The sequence below is a fragment of the Lithobates pipiens genome, unplaced genomic scaffold (assembly GCF_037356315.1).
Source record: "Lithobates pipiens isolate NorthernLeopardFrog02 unplaced genomic scaffold, aLitPip1_a1.2 Scaffold_19, whole genome shotgun sequence".
In the NCBI taxonomy this organism is placed as follows: Eukaryota; Metazoa; Chordata; class Amphibia; order Anura; family Ranidae; genus Lithobates; species Lithobates pipiens.
In genome coordinates, this window is record NW_027507764.1 from 365435541 (window position 1) to 365461722 (window position 26182).

Genomic DNA, 26182 nt, shown 5'->3' on the forward strand with positions numbered 1-26182 from the left:
TGAATCGGGCCCAAATTTTTGCATGAATTCTCACCTGAAATGAAACAAGACTCACAGTATTCCTATGCAATTCATGCAGCCACCTCGGAGATGTGTGAACCGGCTCCATTGAGAGCGGGTAACAATTTCCTGTTATACAAATTGGATATGGGGGAAGTGTGAACCCAGCCTGACTCTTTGAAGTTATTTTTCTAAATTTATAATTGCATATTTTATAGGCCTGTTGCCCTGAACAACCTCCTTTTTAAATTGAGCCTCTTCAATCTGCCTGTTTGAGGTCCCAGAATCCTTGTACGCTTTTATTTTTTTATTTTTTTTGCAAAGCTTGAGCAATACTTTGGAAAAGGCAAACTCTGTCCAATCAAAAAGTAAGAAATGATTTGACAACTGCATGAGCCTTGTCAGACTTTTATGCTTTTACTTATGCATTCAAGAATGTTTTCAGATCTAAACATGGGCGTTTCTTTTTCCCATTTTAGCTCTTACTGCCAAGCTGTCTGTGGACATAACTACACAGCTTTCTAAGCCAAGTGATCATATAACCGTTTCACCTGAAGGGTTGTTTCAGAAATGGAATATTTCATTAGTGGTGTTGAAACTAAAATTAACCCCTACTTTGCTGTGGTTTTACATTGTCAGATTTTCTGTGGTTATAGTTTTAAAACTGGTTTAGACTTTTTAGTGGCAAGTCATTAGTAAGCATCTAAACACGGCCAATGTCTAGTGTTATAATAACAAAAATAATCAGTAACATCTAATACGGTTTAGGAAAGCAATGCAACTGTCAGGTAGTCTGCGTAGTTTGCTTTAGTCGAATAATCCAATGCAGCTACTTTCCAGCAAGCAGCCACATGTGCTTCTAGTTGGATTTGCTTCCCTTAAAATGTAAAATGTTTTGTTCTATTGTATAAACCTACAAGTTGTTTTTACAGCATTAAGTCAGATGCGGCTTTCTTGCATTTTTGGTGCACCAATCTCAATTGGCTTGCTACTTTTTCCCAGTAGTTTTTCTGTCCGAAAAAGTCATCACTGCCTCCTTTTTTTAATTTATTTATTTTTTTTTTTAACCACCTCAGTATCAGGCACTTAAACACCTTCCTGCCCAGACCAATTTTGAGCTTTCAGCGCTGTCTCAGTTTGAATGACAATTGCACGGTCATGCTATACTGTGCCCAGATGAAATTTTTATCATTTTTTTCCTCACAAATAGAGCTTTCTTTTGGTGGTATTTGATCACCTCTATGGTTTTTATTTGATGGGCACTGATAGGTGGCACTGATGGGCGACACGGATGGGCACGGATAGCTGGCACGGATGGGCACGGATAGGCGGCATTGTATTGTACTGATGGATGCCAATCGGTGCCAAACCATGCAATACCAATCAGTGATGCCCATTGTGGGCACTGATTGGCATCCATTGTGGGGACTGGCTGGCATCCCTGGTGGTCTAGGGTGTCATACCTGATGCTGGGCATACCTGGTGGTCTGGTGGTGTCCCTGGTGGTCCAGTGGGGGGGGGGGGCTGCGCTGATAATCGATCAGCACAGCCCCCCCTGTCAGAGGAGCAGCTGATCGGCTCGCGTCTGACAGACGCGAGTGAGGAAAAGCTGATCACCGGCTCTTCCTATTTACACTGTGATCAGTTGGGATTGGACATGGCTGATCAGGTGGTAAAGAGTCTCCGTCGGACTCTATACCGAGATCGCCGCAATGCGCGCCCCTGGGGGTGCGCAGCGGCTTAAAATCCTGAGGACGGTCTATGATGTCCAGTCGCGATTTTGAAACCACTTTGCCTCCGTCATTTGACAATGGGCGGGCGGCAAATGGTTAAAGTGTAACTCCATTTCTGTTGAGGGAGGAAAAAAATTGCCCTCTGAATGATCATTGTACATTGGATTATACCAACCTTTGTTACAATTTCCTACCTTTTTGTTATTGCTGAATAAATAGCCATTAGTTTGATTGTGTCAATGTGAAAAGTGAATCTGTATAGGAGTGGTTTCATAGTTATCAGCCGCTGCACATACAGAACTCTATTGAGGAAATGGGCAAGGCCTGCCTCCCTTTTTAGACGCGATTTCCCTTTAGGAGTATTTCACCAAAAATATTTTTGCTGCAGGGGATGGGAAAATTCTCACTTTTGTATTAGTGCAGACTTCTGTGTTTGAACCTACTAAAGTAGGAAGGAAGCTGTCAGTTAATCATATCCTCCGTAGACATTCCCTGCTCCACATCCACATGTATGTTTGAGTGTGGTGGCGAGGGGATACCTTTGCTGCCTATGATTGGCTTTGACCACTTGCTGATGGAATCAAAGGAAAAGGGGATGAAAAAAAAACGCTACAGTAATGCGGGAAGGTTTCTGGTTGGCCCCTGTTTGACCACTGTACATGGGCAGTTTAGGGGGATCTGTGAGCGGATTTTAAAATTAAAAAGGGGTTCCGAGCCCCAGATGTCAGTCAACTCAGTAGCAGCAAGCTGTGGGGTTCCCTCCCTCTTCAGTCGTGGCTATTTTATTATGTGGCAGTGTCACCTTATTTAAGGGGCATAGTTTAAATTATTTTAAAATTTAATATATTAACTGCTTGCCGACCAGCTGCCACAGTTTCACTTCAGCATAATGGCACGGCTGGCCAAAACATTACCTTACGTCGCTTTGCCTTTTGGCCACTAGGGGAGCGTGCCTCCAATGCGAGTGCCTGGTGGGCGCAATGATCGCAGAGCACCCATGATCGCTCGTGGTTTAAAACATCCCCTGTAAAAAAGAGGGTTAGGCCTCGCTCACATGGATATTGAGGTCTTTACAGCACAAATTAGCTTTTTATGAGATTGGAGTAGCCTGGAGCTGCATGCAAGTAGTCTGTGTTTGTGAATGGCCACACAGTGGTGGTTGACAGGCTTACAAGGAGTGGGTATAAGGCCCTGAATCCATACTATTTATGTTCAGGACCGCACAACTGCCCCTGTATGCCTGTCAAACATGGCTTTGCAGCTGTGTCTGTACCTCCGCTTGCTTGCATTCTTGCACACTTTTCTTGAGTTTTGAATGTGTTTTGTTAAAGACATTAAACGATAAGTTCACCTTTTTGACAAAAAATTGTTTTTTGCTGGTACAAAAATGGACATTAATCATATTTCACTTTAGGAGTAAGGCCTGTAAAGCATTGCATCAGTGATCGTCCCATCGCAAATGCCATGCATGACTCCCACGGACCTGTCCGTGTATCCCCATACAGGCAGGCAGATGTTTACTGACAGGAGGAAGCCAGGAACTATTAGAGCATTCACAGCACCATGGTAGTCTATTGGGAACTACAAGCCCACAGCCGCTAAGTCAGGACTTGTAGTTTTCAATTCACACAACACTGTGAATGAGTGACGCAGGTGGGCAGGGCCCCGCACGGCTGCATTGTTTCCAAAAAGTGACAGCTAGTATGGGGGATCTTCTCTCTGTACTGCTGTCACAGGGAGAGAAAGTAGCAAGGAGCTGCTACAGCAGTGGGATCATGTTACAAAAGGTGTACTACTTTAATTTTCAGTGGCTGTCGGTGCCAAAAATAAACAGTTTTCACTGTGTAATACACAAAGTACAGTATTTCCATCTGTGCGCTGTGATACTTTTATATTGCAAACTTTTTTTCTTTTTTTTTCTTTATAAAGTAATACATTGTTACCTAATGTAGCTCTTGCCTTTTACTATTCTTGCGCTGGTAATCAACGTAAGTGGAATTCTTTGAGCAGTCAGTGTAACCTGTAAAACACAAGTCCCCTGTTATTTAGGAAACTTGATTCCATTCTCCACCAGCTACAGCTTTTTAAACCAGCCTTACATGGCTCTCTTCTCTCCCTGCTGAACTGGCCATGATTCGATCCATCTATGGGTAGAAGGATTGTACCCCAGTCGATACATCGGTGAACTTGGATACAACCAGTGTGTTGGATATCTAGCATGTGATTATTGCCAGCACCTATAGCTGCTAGCAAGAATCATGCGTCCCCCTGTTGTTAGAACCCAATAGCTCAGCAAGAAGGATTCCCCTATCAACACTACTGTACCAGAAAAAGAGCGATTTTCTTTCCTGCGACTCGTGGTTACAGGAAAGAAAATCACATATGGCCTGCCTTAGGGGTTAATTTGCCCATTCCTGAAACCTTTTACATGTGTGTAGTTTTCCTCTGACACTGTTGTAAAAAGGATGGAATACCGGTCCTTTTTAAAGCTGAATTCCAGCTATGGTCTACTTTACAGCTTGGACCAATGTAACTATGTATGTGCCATTGGTGCTGGGACATGGTTAATTGGTGCCCATGGTGCAGATGGGAAACTACACCCTCAATATACAGATCTCCCACCAATTCCTAGCACTCCCAATAAACAAATCTCCCCCCCAATACACAGAGCTCCTCCTAGAACTTCCAAAACTCAGAGCTCCGCACCCCCTAATGCACAAAGCTTCACCACACCTAGCACTCCAAATACACAGAGCTCCTCCATCTCCTAGCCCCTCCATACACATTAATTTCCCCTCTTCCCACGGCCGCCCAGTACACAGAGCTCTCCCCTCATGTGGCCTGCCCAGTACAGCACTACTGCAGACTGCTCCATGCCTAGCCTCTTGGCAGCTGCTCCTCCTGAGCTTAGGTGCTCTGTGTCATTTGTAAACACAGAATCTGCACAGGAAGCCGCTTCTGTGTTTGCTTATCGCAGGCCGCTATTATTTGTAGAGGGTTAGTGTCGAAGGTGGCGATGCAGATTATCCTCTAAGCTCTATATGGAAGAAATCCCTGCTAACACTGCAGTCACTCCTGTCAGTGGGAGACGGAGAGAGGGGAGCTCCTGGTGCCCACTGTACATACCTGGGGTAGGTGCCCCCTCCCCCTTTAGACCAGTGTGCCATATTGTGTGAGCCCTGTGGAAGTGGAGAATAACTGAAGTAGTCACTGCTACTACAGTGATCACTGATATCCTATGTGTCTCCTGCCTTGCTGCATAGTGAAGACAGGGTTGCTGGCTGGGCACCTTGTATTTCTCTCAATTAATGTAAAGTGTTCTTTGAATGAAGTGGTGCCGTGATATCAGGGTCTTGCCTATCCTCCTTGTCAAGTCAGAGAATGCTTTGCATTCAACAAGAAACACACAAGATGTTCTGTAAACTGTGCCCATGCTAAGCTAGCAACCCTCAATGATCACTGGGCAGCCCCTCGACATGGTACCCAGAAGACCATGATGGTCCCACAGGTATGGCATATGCATGCCAACTTTTCATCAAGATGGATCAATCTAACTACGGGGGGAAAAAAAGCCATACCTGTAATTCAGCTTTAAACCTTTCAAGATGTTTTAAATTCTATGAAAGTGATGGTCTGTTAGTAGAATTATGAACTGTGTTTGTGACACTGTTCTGTTCATGGAAGAACTTTGTGGGTCATTTCAGGAAAACATGCCTCTGTGTTTGGACTTGGAAAGTGTCCAGATTGTTCAGTGTTTGGTAATGCTGATATAGATTATTTTGATAAAGATCATTTATTTGATCCTACAGAGGAGGATTTTAATTTTCAGAGCTTGCTGCCCTTACTGCATGAAAACAAGGGGGAGAGTCAGAAGTGGTGCACTTTTACCTTTTGATTCTGCATGCGACTCACTTCACAGTTGCTGCTTTGCATAGCAATTTGCATGTTGGTTTTTACAACCTGTTTGATAGTAAACTGAAGAGTGGCATATTTCCATCAAGCTGAGGCTTAAGCAGAAATCAAATCTGAATTTGTGTTTTCTTTTGTAAAATGTTGTAATCTGCTTACATCAAGAATATTGTCGTTCTCTTTTAATTTAATGGATCTGATCGGTTATGTGGATGTATTAGAAAAGTTTGTAGTTCCTGAACACATTTTATTCTAGATATACTATAACACATACAGATAAAGTGCTGGGCAAATCATTTATCAAACTGAAAACCACAATACTCTACGGGACATTTTACAACCTCTCCTGAACGATTTAACTTGACAAATAGTAACCGACCTTTAAAAACTTCAGTTTTGCTACGTTTACATGCCGCGCTTAGTGCCTGTAAATGGACCGCGGCTAAACATGAGTTACCATGTTCACAAGCTGTTTCAGGCATATGCCTCTTAATATCTATCCTGAATGCCTTTTTTTTTTTTTTTTTGCTTTCCAAAATAATGCTTCTAAACTCAACTGCTCAAACAACTATAAATGACCCTGTGTACTTAACCACTTCAATACAGGGCATTTATACACCCTTCCTACCGAGGCCAATTTTTAGCTTTCAGTGCTCTCACACTTTGAATGCCAATTACTCAGTCATGCAACTCTGTACCCAAACAAAATTTTTATCATTTTTTTTCATACAAATAGTTTTCTTTTGGTGGTAATTAGCACAGTTTTTTTTTTTTTTGTGACATAAGTGAAAAAAGAGTGACATTTTTATTTTATTTTTAGTTTCTATGATAAAATTTTGCAAATAAGTAATTTTTGTTCATAAATTTGTACAAAATGTATATGGCTACATCTCTTTTAAGAAAAAAACAAAAAAAAAATGAGTGGATATTATTTGTTCTCTGTGAAAGTTATAGGAGCATAAGTTACACCTCTCATTTCTATCCTACCCATCACACTTTTGAAGGTCCAGGACAGTGGAATTACCCACAAAATGACCCCATTTTGGAAAGCAAACACCCCAACATATGAGGCATGGCCTGGTGACAGGAACTCGGGCACGCCGATGTCCTGCTTACAGGTATGCCGATGGCCTGCTTACAGGTACTCTGGCACGCCGATGGCCTGCTTACAGGTACTCTGGCACGCCGATGGCCTGCTTACAGGTACTCGGGCACGCCGATGGCCTGCTTACAGGTACTCGGGGACACGCCGATGTCCTGCTTACAGGTACTGGGGGGGGGGGCGCAATCAGTGTGTTTTGGTGTGCACTTTAAGCGGTAACGATATGTTACTGCAATCTCCTTCAACTGTTCCTAAACATCCGTTTACCAGCAGCAGTGTACATGAAGCCTACGTGATTGTAAAGTCTCGGTTGCAGTTGGTTTTGCACAGAGCAGCCCAGATCCTCCTCCTTCTTGAGTCTCTCTTTGCTGCTCCTGGCCACTCCTTCATATTGCGTGCCCCCTCAGCCAGCAGCTCTTTATGAACTGAACTGAGTCAGAGCTCCGTATATCCATTCAGACACAGAGCTCTGACTTTGACAGCCGAGGGAGCCAATCGTGCCGCTACTGTGTCTCAGCCAATAAGGAGGAGTGTCCCGGACGGCTTAGACACTTGTGGACATCGCTGGAGAGAGATGGGGCTCGGGTAGGGGGTGCTGCACACAAGTTTTTTTTTTTTATCTTAATGCATTAAGATAAAAAAACCTTCTGCCTTTACATCTCTAAGTCTCAGTTCACACTGATGCAGGGTGGGATTTGCAGTGTTTCCTGTGCGTCCCCCCTCACCGCATCACAATCACACTCTGTTCATGTGAACCGCTGTGGGTGTCGATGTTAGGTTAACAGCACCCCGAAAACAAGTTGCAGAACACAGTGTGATTGGCTGAATAAGCCCGCATGGGTGTGAACATCCATCTGATCCAATTCCTGTGCGGCAATAGTGCATGCACTTTTTGGTGTGGATGTGGTATGATTTGAGCCTTACAAAACGAATAGGCTCAAATCATACTGCAAAGAATCTCATTTGAGTTGAACAAATTCCTTTACAAGACACATGCATCAGTCAAGAAACCGCTTACCCTGATACACTGTGAAACTGCTTTATTATCCTAGCTATGTGTTTGTTTCTAGCCTCTAATAGTTTAACAAAACCTTTGTACGTTAGTGTGATAGTGGTGCTCTGCATTCCATGGCTCCCTCTAAGGCTAGGTTCACGTTTGAGACTCTGATGCATTTTGAGCCACATCCGATTCGTGTTGAACCAGACCGGCTTGCAATGGAGCAAGTTCACACATCTCCGGGGCAGCCGCTGTCTTTGTTTAAAGAGCACTTTTGTGATTTACGGTCTCTTATAGATGCAAATTTAAATAAAATTTTGGATCTGAATTGTTGAACAAAGCTGCATCGGACTCCTTTTTAAAAATTAACTGCAAACCTCAGCCGGCATGTATGAACCTGTGTGAACCTAGCCTAATGGTGGCCACTAATGCTTTGGCAAGTGACTGGTTTTATTTAAGAATTGATATCTTCTGAATGGAGTGATTGATCTTTAGTGGACAACTCATTTGTTTGATATGCAATGCACAGAGATAGTCAATATTCTATTTCAATCTTTTTATTGAAAAAGAAACAAAATCTGGTATAAACGGATGCATTAATGTAACAATTAAATTTTCGGATGGTCAGTATAGCAATATATAGACATATGAAGTATGATTAGAACAAATATTTGTCATCTATCACATCAGAAGGCTCTTGTTTAATAGTCAAGATACAGTTGTATGATTGTAAATTATACATTGAATTTCAGTCTCCACCCTGTAATTCCGTAATCGAATCACTTGAAATACAATCATATTCATGAATAAAGTATCTTGGCGCTGCCGATCGATATAAAACTACCCTGGGGAATTTGGGAAGAATTCATTAAAGCTGCAGCGCCACTTTTCTGGCGTTAATGTATTGCACCAAATTCATAAAGCGTTTGCGACACTTTTCGTTCTGAAAGTGACTAAATTTACTATATACAGATAGTTCTAATATTCGCCACTTTTACGTTGTCACATTAAGTGCGCCAAATGTAAAAGTGGGCTAATTCCAACTCTTTTGGCGTACACCAAAAAAAAAAACTGGCTCAGGTTTTATGAAAGTGTCTCGCCTTCATTGTATAAGTAGTGCAGCATCAACCAAATTACAAGTTCTAGACGGGTATATGAATTTGGCCCATTCTTCACCATTTTTAGATTGGACGAGAGACACTTTAGAAAAATGTGCTTTAGGAATGCCAGGGATTAAGTGTTTAATCCTTGTTCAATGTTTTTGTTTCTCCATAGAAAGTCCAGAGCAAGCAGACCTGTGGCTATTAAACAGTTGTACAGTGAAAAGCCCAGCTGAGGACCATTTCAGGAATTCGATAAAGTAAGTAGTATTGTTTCTTTACAAATGAAAGCTATAGAAAATATTCTCATAAGGCCCCATGCACGCTGGACGTTTTTCCAGGTGCTCTTTTAGGGTAAGGGGGTCCTGGCCTGTTTTTTTTTTTTTTTTTTCTCTACCTTTAAATTCCCCTGTATGTTATCCTATGTGTCTATGCACACATAGGCTTTTAGCAGCATTTAGAGGCAGGAAAAAAAGAACATTGCCACCATGTCCAGGAGCAGCTGAGTTTGGGTAGAAAAAAAAACTATTGATGCTTGTAAATGGCCAGAATAAATTGTTCTGGCTAATAAAGTGAATTAACACCCAAACACTTGATGCCTGTAAACGTGCCTAAATGCTTGTAAAATGTTAGACACTTTTACAAGCTTCAGGTATTTTGTTCTGAAAAAATGCTGCTGGCTTCTGGGAGAGTCAAAAAAACAAAAAACTTCCTGCGTACTTGAGGCCATCATGTTATGAAACCCTGTATTTTTTAAATCTATTTCACCAGCTGACCTTGGTACTATCACAGTGGTGTTGGCATTATGGGACATGTAGTCCCAAGTAGGGAAAATAGGGGGCCGTTTACCAAAGTGATGAGTGTTAATTTCTCGACCAGAAGTTCAGGGAGGCAGCGCACAGGAAAGTAGAGGCTGCAGTGGTAAAGAAGAAAAATATGTTTTTATGGATTTTTCTTAACATTTTTTTTTCCTGTGCTCTAGGCATCCATTCATCCTTTCTCGAGGGTTTGTTTTCAGATCATCTGTTGTATTGACATGAATTGCATACCTGATAATTTTGTTACTCTCCCACAAGTTATTCCAAAATAGATAAAATTCATTATTTTTCCTCAAGATTCTACAAACAATATCATATAATGACAAATTTAAAGAAGTTTGAACTCTTTGCAAACGTAATAAAAAAATAAAAAAAAAACCTTTGGCACCAATTACAGCCCCATTTAAAAAAAATATATATTTAGTGTGATGCTACAAGCTTGCCACTCCTATTCTTGGCCAGTTTCTCCTGTTCTTCTTTGCAGGACCTCTCAAGCTTCATCAGGTTGTATGGGGATTGTCAGTGTACAGCCATTCAGATCTCTCCAGAGATATTTAATCAGGTTCAAGTCTGGCCTCTGGCTGGGCCACTCAAAGACATTCACAGTTATCCTGTAGCCACTCCTTTGTTATCTTGGCTGTGTGCTTAAGGTCGTTGTCCTGATGAAAGACGAAGCTTTGCTCCAGTCTGAGGTCCTGAGTGCTGTGGAGCAGGTTTTCATCAAGGATGTCTCCTTACATTGCTCTATCCATCTTTCCCTCAATCCTGACCAGTCTCCCAGTTCCTGCCACTGAAAAACCTCTACACAGCATGATGCTGCCACCACCATGCTTCACTGTAAGGATGGTATCGGCCAGGTGATGAGCGGGGCCTGGTTTCCTCCAGACCTGACGTTTGCTGTTCAGGCCAAAGAGTTCAATCTTTGTTTCATTAGACCAGAGAATTTAGTTTCTCATGGTCTGAGAGTCCTTCAGGTGGCTTTTGGCAAACTCTAAATGGTTATCATGTGCCTTTTACTGAAGAGTGGCTTCCGCCCAGCCACTCTACCATACAGGCCTGATTGGTGGCATGCTGCAGAGATGGTTGTTCTTCTGCAAGGTTCTCCTCTCTCCGCAGAGAAATGCTAGAGCTCTATCAGAGTGACCATTGGGGTCTTGGTCACCTCTCTGACTAAGGCCCTCCTGCCCCAAGGAGGCCCACTTTAGTTAGCGTCCTGATGGTTCCATTTATGGATAATGGAGGCCACCGTGCTCATTGGGACCTTTTAATGCTGCAGAATTTTTTCCACTCCTACAATACAATCCTGTCTTGGAGGTCTACAGATAATTCCTTGGACTTGATGGCTTGGTTTGTGCTCTGACATGCACTGGTAACTGTGGTACCTTATTTAGTGAGGTGTGTGCCTTTCCAAATCATGTCCAATCAACTGAATTTACCACATGTAGACACCAATCAAGTTGTAGAAACCTCAAGAATGATCAGTGGAAACTGGATGCACCTGACCTCAATTTTAAGTGTCATGGTAAAGGCTGTGAATACTGTAATGTGAGATATATATATATATATATATATATATATATATATATAATTTTTTTTTTTTTTATAAATTTGCAAAGATTTTAAACAAACATCTTTTACGTTGTCATTTTTGGGGTAGTAATTGTAGAATTTTGAGGGAAAAAATGAATTTAAAGCATTTTGGAATACGGCTGTAACAAAATGTGGAAAAAGTGAAGCATTATGAATACTTTCTGGATGCACTGTAGATTGAGAGAAACTTTACCACCTCCTTATTCTAAAATGCAGGCTGGAGGGGCATAGCACAGCCTGTGACTGGCAGAACTCCGCCCAAACCATGTTGTCAAAAAAAAAATAATAATAAAGATTTGATTTAAAATATATAATTTTATTTGTATGGCCAATTTTAAAACCATTTATTGATATTTTTACTCTGTATTACAAAAGCTGTTTGTTTTGAGCTTATGATCAGCAGCAGAGTACTAGAAGGTTCTTCTTCTTCTGTTTCCCTGCAAACAGACTGGGAAAGATCTAGCAACAATGGACTTTATAGGCACACAACATACAATTTTTTTTTTTTTTTGTGAAAATAACTTTTATATCATAAACGGTGAATAGCTAAAAACATAAAAATCGCAAATGCTTAAACTAGGCTACTATTGATCTGCACCAATCCTAGAATAGTGTTCATCTCTCAGCCATGCATAATTAGGCTATAGGCAAAAACAAATGCAAATATATATATATACAGTGCCTTGCGAAAGTATTCGGCCCCCTTGAACTTTTCAACCTTTTGCCACATTTCAGGCTTAAAACATAGATATAAAATTTTAATTTTTTGTGAAGAATCACCAACAAGTGGGACACAATTGTGAAGTGGAACGAAATCTATTGGATATTTTAAACTTTTTTAGCAAATAAAAAACTGAAAAGTGGTGCGTGCAAAATTATTCAGCCCCTTTAATTTCAGTGCAGCAAACTCACTCCAGAAGTTCAGCGAGGATCTCTGAATGATCCAATGTTGTCCTAAATGACTGATGGTGATAAATAGAATCCACCTGTGTGTAATCAAGTCTCTGTATAAATGCACCTGCTCTGTGATAGTCTCAGGGTTCTGTTGAAAGCGCAGAGAGCATCATGAAGACCAAGGAACACACCAGGCAGATCCGTAATACTGTTGTGGAGAAGTTTAAAGCCGGATTTGGATACAAAAAGATTTGCCAAGCTTTAAACATCCCAAGGAGCACTGTGCAAGCGATCATTTTGAAATGGAAGGAGTATCAGATCAAATCTGGCCTTTATGGAAGAGTGGCAAGAAGGCCATTTTCTCAAAGATATCCATAAAAAGTCTCGTCTAAAGTTTGTCACAAGCCACCTGGGAGACACACCAAACATGTGGAAGAAGGTGCTCTGGTCAGATGAAACCAAAATCGAACTTTTTGCCCACAATGCAAAACGATATGTTTGGCGTAAAAGCAACACAGCTCATCACCCTCAACACACCATCCCCACTGTCAAACATGGTGGTGGCAGCATCATGGTTTGGGCCTGCTTTTCTTCAGCAGGGACAGGGAAGATGGTTAAAATTGAGGGGAAGATGGATGCAGCCAAATACAGGACCATTCCGGATGAAAACCTGTTGGAGTCTGCAAAAGACCTGAAACTGTGACAGAGATTTATCTTCCAACAAGACAATGATCCCAAACATACAGCAAAATCTACAAAGGAATGGTTCACAAATCAACATATCCAGGTGTTAGAATGGCCAAGTCAAAGTCCAGACCTGAATCCAATCGAGAATCTGTGGAAAGAGCTGAAAACTGCTGTTCACAAACGCTCTCCATCCAACCTCACTGAGCTCGAGCTGTTTTGCAAGGAAGAATGTGCAAGAATTTCAGTCTCTCGATGTGCAAAACTGATAGAGACATACCCCAAGCGACTTGCAGCTGTAATCGCAGCAAAAGGTGGCTCTACAAAGTAATAACGCAAGGGGGCCGAATAATTTTAGTTTATATATAGTTTTCATTTTGTATTTTTCTTTATTTAGAATTGCTCATGCTCCTGAGGAAGCTGTTCGCTGCAAAACATGTCCGGCTTCTACTAGCTTATCAATACGCCAATCCTTCATGGACACGTATAGCCCAATTATGCTTGGCTGAGATATGAACACTCTTCTAGGGTTGGTATGGATCTGTTGACCCTAATAGTAGCCTAGTTTGAGCATTTCTGATTTTTCTATGTGTTTTTAGGTATTCACTGACTGTTATGATTAGGGTTGCACCGATACCAGTATTGGTGCTGATACCGAGTATTGTGCAAATGCACCGATACCTGAAACCGATACTTTTAGGCTCAGTTCTTTGAGCAGTCAGTGGGGATGAACACATGTTCCTTTGTTTAACCCCTTATTTAACCCTTAATTTACTCTAATCGGCCTTAATTAACCCCCTATTGTATATATGTTTTTGTTTGCTTTGTTAGTGAATATTTTCACATATATATTAACATATATTTACACATTTCACATTAGAAAAAGCGCAAAATAGAAAAACAATTTATTTAATTTGTAAATAACTTTTCAATGCTTTGTACTATTGCTGACAACTGAAGTGTAAACAAAACAGTTGCGGTAGGTATTGGTAATTGGTATCGGCGAGTACTAAAAAAAAGTATTGGTACTCGTACTCATTGTAAAAACAAAATGGTATCAGTTCATGCCTAGTTATGATGTAAAAAAAAGTTGTATATTTTTACGTAAAACAAATAGTAGGTTGCTTTGCCTAAAGTCCATAGTAGTTGAACTCTGCCTAGTCTGATTTTACCACCCTTTGATGATGTAATCCATATATTTGGGAAAGGTCTGGGTGACAGCTCTATACGGATTGGGATAGGACGGTACAGAGTTTTTTTTTTTTTTTTTTTTTTTTTTTTTAAATACAGTGCCATAATCCATATACAGAAATCTGGGCAATGCAAATTAAACAGTCACTTTACAGTGGTTGTAAAGTTAGAATGTTTTATCTTATGCATTAAGATAACCTTCTGTGTGCAACAGCGCCTTGGTACGGGAGCCCCTACAGCAAGCTTCTTGCTGTGGTAGCACTTGGCGGATTGGGGGGGGGGGGGAATAGATCTGGGCTGCTCTGTGCAAACCTACTGCAAACAGCAGGTAATTTTCTAGCATGTTTGTTTAAAAAAAAAAAAAAAAAACCTGAGGATTTTGTATTGGTTTAATTGTTTTTGATTATGCTACCACCCTATGCTTTATGCTCTGTAAAAAAAAATGTGTGTGTGTGTGTATGTATGTATATATATATATATATATGTATATATATATATATATATATATATATATATATATATATATAATATATAGTATGTATGTGTTTGGGGGTTATAAGTAATTTTCTTGCAAAAATACAGATTTTGACTTGTAAGCAACAAATGCCAGAAATGGGGTTAGGCGTGAAAGGGTTGGACTTTTTATTTTTTATTTTTTTTGCACTTCAGTTACATTATGGTTTCTGACCTAGGCCAAAATAACATTCCAGGAGTCTTAATGGGATTATTTTTTTCATCTGAAGGAGTTTTTCTTGACTAAATACACCCTGCTGCTTGCAGACCTGACTTTGTGAAAGCGTACTGGCAGCCCATATATATTGTACTGCACGTGTGAGATTTTCTGAGCTTGTCATCATAGTAAGGGCAGATGGATTCCAGGAAGAAAATGCTACATGAATCATCTGCCCTTAGTCAAGATGGCTAGAACTATAAATGCTTAGAGGGCTGTTTTTCAAAGTGATTTCTCAACAAAATAAAGCATGGAGACATGGATGGATGGGTGAGTTAGCTATGAATATTAAAAATGAATTTAAATGGTGTTTTCTGTTTGAGGTACCCAAATGCAGTGTAGCTCCACTTTAATACATAGGAAAAATTATACTTATATCAAAGTCAAAAGTGAGCTTGTTTCTCAAGCCTTTGCTAGTTCTTGCTGACATCTGCATGGTGGGGTTAATCCATTAGCTTTCCAAAGTATGCTGTAATTAAAAGGATTTGCTATTCAGTATCTGTTATCCTCCCATTTTGTTTTCATCTGTGGGAGTTATTGAGCTGCTTTGTGTTTGTCAGAAGCAAAAACATTGACCTTTTTTAAACAGTAGTGGTTCATTATAGTTTCTGTAAACAAATGTATGTTTTTTTTGTATGGATTTTCCAATATCATATTCATAGAAGAGATACAGAATTGCTACTGCTTGTTGTCCACTGTATTTCCTAACTTTTTGTTTTATGTATGGTAAAACTTTTTTTTTCCAGCAAAAATTACAGTTTAAGGTTTGTTTAATGTTTGCATCCCATGTAAAAATGAAAGCCCTTTAGATCTAAAGCCTGTCCTCCAAATAAAATATTGGATCGCCATTTAAAGTGCAAGTAAACCCATTGGCTGTGCTCTCAGCCAAACTATCAAACCATCCAATGGCTGGTATCATAACGAATCACATGTGCAGCACCATAGCAGTTGAAGATTAAACGGAGGCAAAGATGGCAGCTTCCTTGGCTGAAAACGATAGGGGAGTTCACTTCCACTTTAAGCTGTTGTATTATTCGGCCTGGCTCTTACCCCTCGGATGATTGACATAAGGAGCCTGGGGAAATAGACCATATTGCTCTAATGCTGAGGAAAAAGATGTTGGTCTCCTGGATATTTTGCAATACACATTAAGAATGTGGGGTAATATTCTATTATTCGTTTGTAGTCAAAGTTTTCAGAGGCAGCATTCTCTTGGCATGGGTGTCCACAGAACTTTTTTGAGGTTGGGCTTGCATCGTTTTAAGGTCACCCATGCTCCGCCCCTTGGATCCCCCCTAGGATCAAGCTGCCATAGTCTGATGAGCAATTTATAATCTGTTTTTAACCCCTACACTGCCCCTAAACATGCCCTCATAAATGTTTTCATGAAATTACACTGATGTGTTAAGCAGAATTAAGTTCCAAAAATAAATATTAACTTCTGTAACAATATCAACATAAAGCTGATCAGTCCTGCCTCATCAGTGGCCTTCAATGCGGCATATTTCCGTGGCCATCAGTGTAGCCTATTGTTGCCAATCAGTGCGACCTAATCGGGCAGGAACTGCCGGCTTGATGACAGAGCCGCGATCGCCCACTGTGATCTGGCTTGTATATCAATAGCAGCTGCTGTCAAAGTCCTGCCTTCTAGACCGACTACTCTGATAGACAGCACACTGGTCCAATGCTGGTCAAGGAGGCAGGACTTTGACAGCAGCCAGCTATTCATATACAAGCCACATCTGAGCAGGAGATCCCTGCTGTGTGTCATCCAGCTGCCTTATTTTCATGACAGTTAACTGACCGATCGCTTATGGCTCCTGGCTGATTGCTCCGGTGGCGGGGCAGCAATGCGGGTGCCCATGCCTATAGGGTATAATTAAGAATTCCTAAAATAAAAGGGACTTTAAATTGTATGCCACCAGATAACCCTACATAGTCAGACAAAAAATAAAAACACAGGTTCCGTACCGTAAAATGGAACTATCTAGAACAAATGTTTTAGGTCTATGCATTTTGGAATTCCTACTTCCTTAGGACCCCTTATGCTGGTTTATCAACAATGATGTAATAGTTCGTTCTCTGCAAGGGAGACAGAATATCAATGAACATATGAAGAAAGGGAGGAAAAAATAAAATCAGATGTGAACTAACCTTGAGCCATCAAAAAGAAAAGCTATAGTAGGGAGCCCCCCCCCCCCCCCCTTTTAAGCCTCAAACACACAGTAATAATCTGTATTTTTCATCCAATTTTCTGATCATGTGTACTAGGCTTGGTTAATTGAGGTTTTACCTCCATTGTAGAGGACTAACTACTATTCCTTCAGAAAAACTGGCATCAGAGGTCCTGTCCAACCGATAACCGCAAAACCCTAAGTCATTCTATATTCTGTTTGCTTATTAGGTACTGGATTGTTTTTAATATGGCATCTATGCATGACTTTTTAAAGGTTTTGTACACTAAAATAAACGTATTTTTTTTTTTTTCCTTGTTTTTTTTTCCTTGTATGATGAATATCTATGGTTCTCTGGTGGCAAACAATTAAAAGCTCCTATAACTTTCAGATTTTAGTCTCCTAGATTACATCCACATTTATCTCTTTCCGAGTACTCCAAAATCTTGTCTCTCGGGAACAAAATATTCTCAGTATGTTGAATTAACAAAAGTATTGCCTTATTTTGCTCTGCTTGTTTTGTTTGTTATTTTGATAAACTGTAGTGTTCCCCCTTGCAGTGTACAGTCATTGAGTCTCTTGTTCCCTTGAAGGATAAACATTTTGTGACCTTGACGACTTGCATTTTATCGTCTCATGTTTGCCATAAAAATTGTTTAAATTTGATGTAGAAAAAATACCTTTCTTTCCATTAAAAGCTTCATGGAAGGGCAGGCTGGATCCTTTTTACCAAAGCAAGCCTTATAGGACTTTCATTGATATAACTTTTTATTCTGGTAACCCTGGTAGCTTTTAGCTTGAATAGTAGAAAATGGAAAGTTAGTAAAGCTCTTACGATATGAGCTATTGTGTTGGTTATAAGTGCTTCCATGAAGTGCCAGCCTCTTGTGCACTTGCTGATGTTGTAGAAATTGTGTCCAGCTGTTGAGATTTTAAGAGTGGGAGAAGTAAATAGTGCAGTGTACATTAGTGTCGATATAATAGCTAGAGCTCACTGTTCCCGACTGCATCTTTTATCTTTATTACAATGGAAAGAACTTCCACAAGAACCGACTAAATGACATTCAGCTCACTTCTTGCCAGAATGCATTCTCTAATGGTATGCGCAATTTCTATGACTTATTCTGCAAACTGTAATTTGGTCATTTTTATTTTCATGTTTTTATCGAGGAAGTAAATTCTGTTTTTGCTTCTCCTGCGTTAATCATACATGCTGATATTTTAACAATTTGGGCACATCTCCTCCAATATTTGCATGCTATCAACAAAAGCAGTGCGTGATGTAAAGTCATACCTTTTTCTCCTTCGAATATCAATGTGACAAAAATTAATACGATTTTCTAAGATTAACAAATGTATGTGTTATGGGCTCTTTAAAAGGGCGTCTTTAATCTCCCTAAGATCTGAGATCTCTAAGCCCCTGTACACACAGTCGGACCAAGTTGTCGGAAAATGCGATCATTCAGAACGTGATGACGTTATTTCGTTACGACGGGACTACGTTCATGCTAGTAGCCAATAGCTTTGGTGTAGGAACTTGATCTGAGCATGCGTGGCACTTTGTCCGATCAAAATTCTCTACACATGATCGGAGTAAGTCCGATCGGACCAGTTTGTCGGAAAATATTTCCAACATGTTGGAAAATTTGGTTCGACGGATATTCCGATGGAATCAGTCCGATGCATACCACACACAGTCGGATTATCCGACAACGCGGTCCGATAGGACACATTCCGACGGATTCTCCGACCGTGTGTACAAGGGATAAGAGTTCTGTTCTGTCTGCTTTTAATTGTTTTTTCCCTATTTAAAAGGGAGGCTGTTGGTGTGCATGGTGTAGTGCTGACCTGGGAAAAGAGGGCCATGCTTCCTCTAGAAATGGTAAAGTGGTTCTACAGCCCGAAAGTTTTTTTTTTTTAGTTTTTTTTTATCTTAATGGATTAAGATAATAAACCTTCTGTGTGCAGCAGCCCCCCTAATACTTACCTTAGCCAATCTCAGCCCAGCAATGTTGCAGAAGAGTCTTTGCTTTCCGGGACTCTCCCTCCTCTTTGGCTCAGACAGCAGCGCGGTGCCATTCATTTAAAGTCAGTGAGCCAATGAGAAAAGAGAGGGGGAGGGACAGAGCTGCGACTCTTTCTCAATGCACACACAGAGCAGCAACTCCGCTCGGGTGCTCTCATAGCAAGCTGCTTTCTGTAGGGCCACTCGTCAGGAGAGGGCCTGCAGGGGACCCGAGAAAAGGAGGCTCTGGGCTGCTCTCTGCAAAACCACTGCACAGAGCAGGTATGACATGTTTATTATATTTAAGAGAAAAAATTTGCCTTTAACCATTTGACCTCTGGAAGAGTTACCGTTTTTTTTTGTTTTGTTTTTTTGTGATATGGCACTGTATTATTTTAACTGACAAATGTGCAGTCATGCAACGCTGTACCTGAGAAAGAATTTTTTCCCACAAATAGAGCTTTCTTTTTGTGGTATTTGATCACCACTGAGGTTTTAATTTTTTGAACTATAAACCAAAAAATGCAATTTTGGAAAAAACATTTTTTACTTTCTGCTATAAAACATATCCAATTAAATTGAAAGAAATCAAATTTCTTCATCAATTTAGACCAATATATATTGTGCTATGTATTTCTGGTAAAAAAAAATCCCAATAAGCATATATTGATTTGCACAAATGTAGCATCTACAAACTATGGGGCATTTTTTATTTATACTAGTAATGGCGACGATCAGTGACTTATAGTGGGACTGCAGTATTGCGGTGGCCAATTTGGACACTGACACTCTTTGGGGACCAATGACATTATTACAGTGATCAGTGCTAACAAAAATGTACTGTCACTGTTCTAATGACAGTGGCTGTGAAGGGGTTAACATCGGGGGGCGATCAAAGGGTTAAATATGTTCCTAGCCAGCACTTGTGTAGTGTGGGGGAGGTGCTTTTACTAAGGGAAGGCATAAATCCTTGTCCCTGTTTTGCAGGAACACATGATCAATGCCTTCCCTATCGATTAACAGAAATGCAATCTACCTAGTTTACATTCTGCCTGTATACTAAACAATCGGTGGGTGCCAGCGGACATGGAGTCCACATTACGTGCTGCTGGGCTCTTGCTGTGTGAGATCACATCGGTAGTGAGCCGTGAACGGCACGCATGCACGAGCCATACCTGCTGGATTGTGTGTGTGTGTGTATATGTGTATATGTGTATATATATATATGATATGATCCAGCACAGAACTGCCGCCATGTAGCAGTAAAGTTGCTATAGGGCGGTCAGCAAGCAGTTAATGTCACTTTAAGCTAGCTGTTCAAATCTCTGCCATTTAAGCATGGACTGGCTGAGGTTCGAATCGCGTATGGGCAGGCTTATTGTACTATATTGATTGATCAATCAACTTTGGTATAGCCAGCCTGTTTAATTTTTTATGCGATTATTGGCAGAGACTATAGCCGTTGGCAATAATCACTGTGTGTTCTCTCTTCAGGGATGGCTCCCCTTGCCGAGAGAACACAATAGCTTTGCAAGAGGGATTCCTTCAACAATGACTATGTGAATGGAGAATCGAGCGTTTTTTTTTTTTTTTTTCTTTTTTTTTTTTCCTTTTTCTGAAAAAAAGGTCAGCTTTAGAGCATTTTGTATAGGAGACAAAGTTTTTGATCCTCTACCTATCTACCTAGGGGAGTGGTCTTTTTTCCACTTCTTTACAATCCAGAAGATGACAATTGCATGACGATGTGATTGACAATGGCTAGATGGTGGAGAGATCAACTGTGTGTGTGTGTGTGTATGTATGTGTATATGTATGTATGTATGTGTGTGTGTGTGTATGTATATATATATATATATACACACACACACATACATACATATATATATATATATATATATATATATATATATATATATATATATATATATATATATATATATATATATATATATATATATATATATACACACACACACACACACACACACACACACACACACACACACACACACACACACACACACACACACACACACACACACACACACACACACACACACACGAACTGCACATTTATCTATAACCAGCAGAATTTACTTCCGAAGAGGGTAGTACCTTAGGGACTCCAAGGTGTACTTAATCACCAGGCATTTCTGCGCTACTATGCTATAATTCTTTTTCATAGGGTTCAGTTTCTGGCCTGGATAAACCATGAGATGTTCCTTCTCTTTAAGCATTTGTTACAAGAATGCTCCCAAGCCAACAATTGGGCCATCCACCTGAACTAAAAACTCTTGAAGTTGTGAGCAACCAACACAGATTCTGTGCAATGGGGGCACATATGGGATGCATCTCCTATAGTAACTGACCAAACCCAGAAGGTTCGCACCTGCCTTTTGGTCATGGATAATTTGTGGTTTAATAAGACCCCTGCCAATAACACACTTCACATACCAGGCTTCTCCGATGCATTTTTTATTTTTTTTGCTTAGCTGTCAACTCCGCCTATGATATGACATGACCATGAACTATGGGGAGATGACTTGCATAGTCTGTGCTAATTATGGCTACATTGTCTAAGTTGGTGGCTCATACTTATGGTGTGGGGTTGTGGCCAAAGGACCTCATCCAGAGCTCTTTGAAAGGTTGTGGGGGCTCCTTGCAAGCGAAACAGGCAGACTTACTGCTACAAACCCTCCTGAGTGACCAAAATATATTTTCTATGGTATGGTCTGTGAGAAGGATTTGCCAGTTACCTCATAGTCTGGTCCAAGGTGGATTTGAACCAGACCAGCCCTAGCCCCTAATTGATTTATCTACCTGGGGGAGTGGGTAACCATCACATTTTGATACCTCATTCAGCTTCCTGAGATCACCAAAAAAGTGGATCTAGCCATCAGGTCTGAGCACAAGCACTGTTGGGCTAAACCACTCATTATTGAACAACCTTCTTATCCCAAGATCTACCAGTCTCTGTACTCATCTGCTTTAGTCTGTCTTTGAGTTTGTGGAATATGATAATTCCACTGATAAGTCCTAGTGGAATGTGATTTTTGTAGGTATCCCCATAAAATTATAAGACAGTAGCTACAAATATTGTAGCTGCTTACTTTTAATAAAATGACACTTGCCTGTCTAGGGACCCAGTGCTGTCCTAATTCGGGCCTGTTCTTCGCTGGTTTTTGGGTCTCTTGGCACTGGCATGTTTACTAAGGGAGGCTGGCTGTGACTCCTTGTGGTTTCCCACTGCTCATGTACTAGCTGCACTGTGCTTTGTGAATGGTCCTGCAGCCTTCTGGGACCTGTCATGTCCAAGAAGGCTGCAGGCAAAGAGGGATGGAGCCGAAATTTCACTCTGATTACCTAGGCCAAGTTCAAGTACCCACTCCTCCCTCCCACAAAAAATACATGAGCCCAAAAGTGGTGGTGTGGGGAAGGTATAAAATCGGAACTTTCCCTTTTTGGGTGACGTTCCGCTTTAATATCTTCACCTCTAACACAACCCTTTCCAAAACTTGAAAGCTTAAACATTTCAGGTTTTAGTTCATTGTTGCCTTATAAAATGTTTCTACATATAAGGGTTGCTAAACTTTTATGTGATAATGTAGACCTTCACAAAGTGGCACATAATTGTGAAATGGAAGGAAAATTATAAATAGTTTACAAATGTTTTACAAATATCTAAAAAGTGTTGCCTGCATTTGTATTCAACCCCCTGTGCCTGCTGAAGAAAAGCATCCTCACAACATGCTGCCACCACCATGTTTCACGGTGGGAATGGCATGTTCAGGGTGATGTGCATTGTTAGTTTATTGTACATCACGGAACACAGAGCCATAGTATTAACTAGAAGTATATAGGCACCTTCAGGTGATGAACATTGGTAAGGACAGAAACAGAACTTTCCATATCTCAACTCACCAGTCTGCCAACTGATCAAATTAACCTGTCCAACAGTTTGCGTTAAAAACAGGGGTTTAGTTGGCACGCATTTGCAAACGCATGCATAAGTAGCAAGGCCGCTTCACGGCACACTGTGTATGTACACTACTGAATTTATAAGTATCTCCACAGTGGAAGCACATGCATTAAATGGATAAAGGGCAGTTGGGCCTGGAGGCAGCCCAATCTCCCTTAAAGTTCCTTTAAGGGGGAGTGGGCAAACTGTTGGACTGGTTAATTTGGTCAGTTGGCAGACCTGTTGGTGAGTTGAGCTATGGAATGTTCTGTTTCTGTCTTTCATGTGTTTGCCCTTCCATGTGTTTCTTGCTGTGAAGGCCAATTATAGGTGGGGGCAGGGGCCATTTGTTGTTGGACGCTGGTATACCCAATACAGGAAGGTCACACCCTATATAACCCCTCCTCCTACCAGGAGTACCTCAGTTTTTTCACCATTGTCTAAGGTGTTGGTCATGAATGAAGATGTGCTCTGAAGAGCTCCGCTGGAGGGATCCTTGCTGGATTTAAACAGCCTCCATAGACCGGTTCCATCCAAAGTGCCACTGAGGCCAAAGTGGATGGTTGACGGGCCTCGTTTAGGAAGAATGAGGTTTTGGCTGGACCCCGGGACCCAGGGCTTTTTGGTCATACTTATATTCCCTAAAGTTTTTCCTAGCAGGGTGCTAATACAGGTCCAAGGGAGTGGAACCCTGATAAAAAGGGACCCAGTCCTTGAAGGTTTGCTGACACAGCCCGCCGTGATGGGTGAAGTTTGGATCTGTCTTCAGCAGAATCCTGCAGCGAGGATAAAGGTAAGGGAAGAAGCCTAGGAACTGTAAAGTCTGTTTTTTCTTCCATGAGTAAAATGTTGTCATGCCTTAAGTCTCCACTAGAGGGAGTAAATGCACATACCTTGGTACGTTGCTTCTCAGTCAGCTCAGCTAAACAGCATGTGTGTGGTCTCGGCCAGCCAGGGGGGATTCCTCATCTAGACCAAAGTTTGCCAACATCATGTTCTTTCCCCCCTGGGGGAACTAAGGATCTGGGAGATACAACAGTAGACCCGAATGCCGTCTACACACGTGGACTGCTGATAGTTTTAAACGAGGAGGCGGGTTAATGAGCAGAAGGGGCATGGCTTAGGCACAGTGTCTTGTACGGGACGCAACATCCATAAGCTGCACACGGCTTGGAACGCTGAGCAGAGAGACTCTCCTCAGCCAGACTTCTGAATGAGCAGAAGGGGCATGGCTTAGGCACAGTGTCTTGTACGGGACGTAACATCCATAAGCTGCACACGGCTTGGAACGCTGAGCAGAGAAAGACTCTCCTCAGCCAGACTTCTGAAAACTGCATGGCTGTCTGGCACACAGGAGCGGTGGCCCCATCAAAGGCGGTTGCATGCAGGCATTTCCAGTAGAGGAAATCCATTTTACTCAGTACCACGCTTAACTTTATTATCGACATTGTATTGCTAGATTATTGCTCAGAAAATAGTGCATTTACTTAGTTTCTCAAAGAAGGTGCAAGAGATTTCAGCCCCAGGCGCTGGGAACTGCAGTCGTGCCTCCACACTGTCATCTTCTCCTGAAACACCAAATGTTGCAAGCCAGGGTGAGTCATTGGAACACATTGGTGGTGTAGCTGCTTCTCACATCTCAGCCCCTGTATATGTGACTGAAGATGCCTTTTCCTCCGCCCTACTTCAAAAGGATAGGAAGCATGGTTGTAATTCCTGTTAAAATACCCTTTTTCCTTGGCAGTTGCTGCAATAGGCATCTGTCAATCCTTAAAGGACCAGTTTAGACAGGCCCTTAAGGAGGTTCCTGTACAGCAAGCCTGGGATTTGGCCAAACTGCCAAGAGCATTATGTTTTGCCATAGAAGCCATTAAAGATTCTATTCACCAGGCATCCCGCCTTGCACTTGTGCTAGTACACAGTGTGGCTAAAATAATTGGTCCGCCAAAGCACCGTGCAAAAGGCTCCTGACTGGGTTTCCTTTTCATGGGGATTGGCTATTTGTGGATGATTTGGACAAATACATCCAAAAAATTTAAAGTGGGAAAAGTACTCTTTTACTAGTTAAGCGAGAATAAACGCCCTTCATTTAAGCGGACTCTTTCTCCTGCACCAGGGGCATCTGCCTCTAGGCAGTGGCGACAGCTTCCGCCATCAGTATGTAGAGGAAAGACTGAGGGTCAGGCCCAGGCACAAAAGAATTCCTGGACTCGGAAACCTGCCAAAGCAGAGTTCTAAGGCCTCATTATTAAGGGGCGCCCCTGCTCACCAGGGTGGGGGCTAGACTTCTGCAGTTTTCAGAAGTCTGGCAAGAGGAAATTCAGGACAGATGGATCATCTCCACGGTGAATCTAGGGTACAAACTAGAATTTCAGGAGTTTCCACTGTCTCGTTTTCTGAGGTCAAATGACCCCAAAGATCCAAGGAAAAGGCAATCTCTGTATCGGGCACTAGATCGATTGCTGGCTCAGGAGGTGATCATACAAATCCCCACAGAAGAGCAAGGTTTGGGGTTTTATGCAAACCTCTTTACGGTACCAATACCGAATTGATATGTCAGACCCATTCTAGATCTAAAGAATCTAAATCGGTTCCTGAAGATCCGCTCTTTTTGTATGGAGTCAATCGGGTTGGTGGTGTCTATCCTAAAAGGAGGAGATCTTCTGGCGTCTGTCGACATCAGGGATGCATATCTGCATGTCCCTATATTTCCTGCTCACCAAAGGTTTCAAGGTAGAACAGCATCATTTTCAGTTTGTAGCCTTGCCCGTTGGGCTAGCTACAGCACCCCGGGTGTTTACAAAAGTTTTGGCCCCACCTCTAGTCAGGTTAAGGGCACAGGGCTTAACAGTCTTGGTGTACCTAGACATTTTATTGCTAATAGACCAGTGGCTAGCTCGTTTGGAGCAAAGCGTGAGCATTAAAATCAAATATCTGCAAAGACTGGGGTGGATTCTCAACCTAGAGAAGTTTTCCTTAAATCTGCTAAAAAGGCTGGAGAACTTGGGTCTGATCATACACAGCCCAGAAAAAAGTGTTCTTGCCTCATGCAAAGATTAACTCCATAAGAAAGCTGGTGCAGATGGCCAGGTCGACAGGGGATCCCTCTATTTGCCTTTGCATGAGGCTGTTAGGAAAGATGGTGGCTAAATTCGAATGCCCAGTTCCATTCGAGGAAAAAAAAAACCTGCAAGACAAAGGCATAATGAGCTAGTATGCATAGCATACTAGCTCATTATGAAATAACTTCGATCGAAGCCCACGCAGCGATTCCCGCACACTGCTCTGCCAGGCGTC

General features: G+C 41.5%; 1 protein-coding gene across 1 annotated transcript in view; it reads left to right on the forward strand.

Annotated features, from left to right (window-relative positions):
• CDKAL1 (CDKAL1 threonylcarbamoyladenosine tRNA methylthiotransferase) overlaps positions 1-26182 on the forward strand; it is a 1106309-nt gene that overhangs the window by 105593 nt on the left and 974534 nt on the right. Inside the window, exon 5 of the mRNA XM_077493830.1 lies at positions 9017-9101. Within this exon, the coding sequence (XP_077349956.1) occupies positions 9017-9101 (85 nt within the window). The remainder of the gene's footprint in view (positions 1-9016; positions 9102-26182) is intronic.